The 5,000-nt window shown below is 31.1% G+C and overlaps 1 protein-coding gene across 5 annotated transcripts in view; it reads left to right on the top strand.

Moving 5' to 3' along the window:
- Positions 1-5,000, top strand: part of LOC122636971 (matrix metalloproteinase-2-like) — a 210,791-nt gene that overhangs the window by 86,940 nt on the left and 118,851 nt on the right. For all 5 annotated transcript variants that reach the window (XM_043828705.1, XM_043828704.1, XM_043828707.1 and 2 more), the window contains one exon: positions 1,557-1,726. In XM_043828705.1, coding sequence (XP_043684640.1) covers positions 1,557-1,726 — 170 coding nt within the window. The remainder of the gene's footprint in view (positions 1-1,556; positions 1,727-5,000) is intronic.

Raw genomic sequence — 5,000 nt, 5'->3', positions numbered from 1 at the left:
TTATCATTGTCCTTTTCAGATTCAAATTTCGCGCTTAAGAAGAAGAAAAAAAAAAAATAAAAAAGACGGAAAAAAAGATGTCACACGAATCGTCGTCAGTTTATTTTTATTCGTTATCATTATACATTGTCCGTTCATATTCAAATTTCGCGGGGTGGGGAGAAGTTCTGTTAATCGTTTTTTTATTTTTTATTTATTTTCACACACACACACACACACACACACCTATGTATAAATAATGAAAAAGAAAAAGAAAAAGAAAAAAAATAAAATAAGAAAAAAGAAAAAATAAAAAAATTCTTGACAAAAATGAAACGAGAGATCGAAAGAGAGAAAGAAAGAAGGAGAATAGAAATAATAATAACAATTATAGTGTTTCGATAGAAAAGAAAAAAAAAAGAAAAAAATTAGAATTCTCAAAGTGTAGAGTTAGGAAGAAGAAGAAGAAGAAGCCAGTCAGTCAACCAGCCAGCCAGCCAGCGAGCCAGCCAGCTAGTCTTCTTCATTTTTATTTCACACACATATATTACCATATTCTTTTCGACTATTTCCGTTTTAACGTATCCGTACATAACTACGTACATAAACTGTCTATATCTTTTTATACGTGAGATGGACATCAGAAAAAAAAAAGAGAGAAGGAAAATAAATAAAATGGAGAAAAAACAATGAAAGAAATATTAAACAATAATAAACAACCAAGCTAGATCACTATAGCAGAAGAAGAAGAAGAATACAACACAACAATGGTGGAGTTAGAGTGGAAAAGATAGTGAGAGAGAGAGAGAGAGAGAGAGAGGACACGGAGAAACGTCGGTTAAAATGGACAATTGGAAAAACGATCTGTTGGCACTGTAGACTATATTATATATACATATTACATATATAAATACACGTATACGCGTTATGTGTGTGCGTTGTGTGACCATATTCGAACATATACTATTACAAATGGCCGACGTTTATCTCCTCCTTTCTTTTTCTCTCTCTTTTTGTCCTCTCCACCCCCGATTTACAATGACGGAGGATTTGCATGAAAATCGAACTCGTCAAGAACGAGAAAACGTCTGTTCACGTTTGTTCGTATAGAACCAATAAAAGATATATTTCTATTGGTCCTCGATCGTCATCTTTTTCTCTCTGTGTGTTCTGAAAAATTCCTTTTCTATTCTAACCTCCTACCCTCTACTTACTACTCTCTCTACATTCCACGAAATCCTAGATATGCCACCCACTGCCCTCTGTATCATAAGAATAAAACAACCTATAATGTGTGTGTGTGTGTGTGTGTGTATTAGGAGAAAAGAAAACATTTTTTTATACTTTTTTATATATATGTTATATGTATATATATAAAATAGAATGTTTATTTTTGTTATAAGTATAACGCAAAAAATATTAGGGTTATGGTCTATCTATGAAACAAATATGGCGGAAATGAAGAGTATTAAATTTGACCTTCTTCTTCTTTTCGTTCTCCCTTTATTCTTGTTTTATTTCGTTAATCATTTAATTATTATCGTTCAACGTTCGTTATACTTCTTATTTATTCGCAGAGATTCAGTGGTATTCCAGTTACCGGTGAGATCGACGATGCCACTCGAAAATTGATGAAGGCACGACGTTGCGGTTTATCGGATCGACAGAATCCGCGATACTCAAGAACCAGACGCAAACGTTTCACGATCCACGGACAACGTTGGCCCTATCGGAATCTCACATGGAGGTTAGTTAATTTTGTATTAGTTACTGAAATAATAATCATCTCGATTTATCGCGTTTCGATCGACGATATATTTGTTAATTTATACTCTTATTTATTTTTTCTTCGCTCTGTCGATAATGAAGATCGCTGTTACTTAACACAATGGTCATAATCGTATTTCTTACATACATCTCATATTTAATCGACCACGACAAAAAAATTGAATTGAATTGAATTGAATTGAATTGAATTGAATTTTTTCGTTGCTTTGTCGATAAAGAAGATTTCTTCAATTAATAAATGGTCAGAATCGTATTTTTCTTTTTCTTTTTTTTTATATGTATTTTCGATCGACTTTCAAAAATTACTGAGTGTGAAACGTAAAATACGACTTCTAAAAGGAGAATAAAATGCTTCCTTGATTTTTCTTTTCTTTTCTTTCTCATCTTTTATTCGTACAATTTTTTTCATACATTCTTTATTCCCTCCCGTTCGTTCGCCATTTTGTACGGTGCGTACAATAGACGGTTTAATTTTAGAATTAATTTTTTTCTCTCCTTTTCTTTCTTTTCTTTTTTTTTCCTTTTTTCTTCCCATCTACGAGCGTCTCGTTTCCTTATTTATCCTTGTCCTTCGTGCTTGTTTTTTTTTGTGTATTCTCTTTTTTTTTTATTTTTTGTTTTATTCGTACTACGAACCATCCGCCATTTTGTACTTTACGATATAGAATATATGTATATATACGAGTTTATAGTACAAAATATTTTTTATTCCGTCTGTCTTTTTTATTCGAATTTTTCCCCTATGTTCTCTCTTTTTCTCTTTATACTTGCGATCACGCGAGCTTTGGCAGAAGCCAGTCGTGAAAAAATTTTGCTCTGATGGTTGAGCGGTTAGATGAGGGACGGGTAGAGAGGAGGATGAGGTTGAGAGGGATGAAGAGGGTGCAACGAAGGAGGGAGGATGGATATAAATCCATGCAAACTGCAATCGTTGCGTTTTTTCTCTCTTTCTTCTGTCGTTTCTATCTACTACCTCTTCTCTCCTTTTTTTTTCTTTCCTAATTAGATCGGATCAGTCGTTTTTATATCTGGAAATAAGTAAATTGGACGTGTCCAGTATATCCTCGGAATAGAAAGATACAAACGGACAAAAATATTACTGACGAATGAAGATTTTTTTTTTTTTTTTATTAATTTTTTTTTTCATTTTTCCAGTCTCCTCATTTTTGAAAAAAATCCTCTCCTATAAATTGTTTAAATTTGTTGTTCTTTTCGTTTTGTTTTGATTCAGTTTAATGAATTCAATTTGTAGAAATCACTTGATAAAAGCAAAATTGATTTGTATAGAAGAAATTTATTATTATGTGGTAATAAAACTTAACAGTCGGTATTGTAGAAAACTATCTGCATGTAGTCGTTTTTACCGACGTAAATGCTGTTACGTAGGAAATCTATTTTACCGACGAGTTTGTCTTATCATACGATGGTGCCCTCTACATCGTACTTTTCCTATTCAATATTTTAAACGATCAAGAAGAATTTATTAATCAATTATAATTCATTCCATCGTCCAATCATTAGTAATTCTCAATATTATGAAATATTGAAGGAAAAAAACAATTAAGAATTTTTTATTTGTCTCCAATCGGAGAAAAGCAAATTAGAAACGAATTGGACGAATATTAAATGGTGGAAGAGAAAAACGGAGATTAGAGAAATAATAGAGAGAAAAAAAATAATGTGTGTAAAAGGAACGAACGTGCATATGGCACGTAAAAGAATAGAAAAAAGATTTCAAAAAAAAAAAAAAAAAAATGAAAAGGGTTGAGGGATAGGAAACGAATCGGACGAAAAGCTTACTGCATTTTGCAGAGAGAGAGAGAGAGATGGAAAAGCTCGACAAAATTATGCTCACAGCGTCATTGCAACTTCGCAGCGAGTAGAATGTCAAACTTTTTGGTTAATTCGCAGTTTTTGCATGGTACGAAAAAAGAAGCAAAAAAAAAAAAAGAAAAGAAGAAAGGAAGGGAAAAGCAAAAAAAAAGAAAAATAGAGCGAAACTTTTGGAAAATTTGGAGAGAGAGAGAGAGAGAGAGAGAGAGAGAGAGAGAGAGAGAGAAAATTCGCGTGGACAGAATGGAAATTTAGGCAATTAGAAAATTTTACCGTTTTACTTCGCGAAATGCGTACTACGTGTGTATTCATACGTATGTATGTACGTACGTATGTATGTACATGCAGAATATATTGTATACGTATATACATATACATGTACAAGAATTATTTATGAACAATATAATTCATACAATACGAATAATTAATACATGATACTTAATAATACAAATTACTTAATCTTACATTTTATAAAACGTAATACGGATAATCCATAATACAAATTAATTTCATTCATATTTAATAAGACATTACTAATTCGAATAAATAATTAATAATTCACAATTATTATATATATATATATAATATATAACGATATATATATATATAATAACAATAACAATATATATATATATAATAACAATAACAATAACAACAACAATAATAATAATAATAATAATTATTATTATTATTATTATTATTATTATTTATGCACATACGAAACATTTGAAACGTACGGAATATCAAAAGTTTTAATCGCAATATTTCCTATATAATAAGAATACCTTCATTTTCATTTTATTCCCCTCGATAGAACAATATATCTCTCTATGGATATAAAATTTGCCGAATAAAAGATAACTCGATTTTAAACCGTACGAAGCGTGTGAACGTTTCTCCTCCGTTGACTTTATAATACCGAGAACCGAGTAAAATAGCGAGAGAAGGAAATTCGTTTATCTCGAAACAACCTTTGGGAGAAATATTTGAACGTGTTGCATGTGTTCCCACTCTCTCTCTCTCTCTCTCTCTCTCTCTCTGTCTCTTTGTTTTCTCTCTTTCTCGATTTTTCTTCTCTGCTCTTTCGATTTTGTTTTAACAATAGAATTTTCACAATCTAGATCTCTCTCTCTCTCTCTTTTTTATTTCTCTTTTTTGACTCTACTTCTCTCTCTGTCTCTCTGTCTCTCTTTCTTTCTATTTATTTCTCTCCTTTTTTTTTTTTTTATATACCTCTATCTTTCAACATATATATTTATCTGTTTACATATCGTTCTCTCTCTTTCTCTTCTTCTTTATTTATTTCTTTCTTTCTTACTTTCTCGATATACTTCTTTCTCTGTCAACATATATCTTTCTCTGTCTACTACGTATACCCTTTCTTTCTTTCTTTCTTTCTT

This window comes from Vespula pensylvanica, chromosome 24 (assembly GCF_014466175.1).
Source record: "Vespula pensylvanica isolate Volc-1 chromosome 24, ASM1446617v1, whole genome shotgun sequence".
Taxonomy (NCBI): Eukaryota; Metazoa; Arthropoda; class Insecta; order Hymenoptera; family Vespidae; genus Vespula; species Vespula pensylvanica.
Note: the sequence above shows the minus strand (reverse complement) of the source record. Positions and strands in the feature narration are given on the sequence as shown.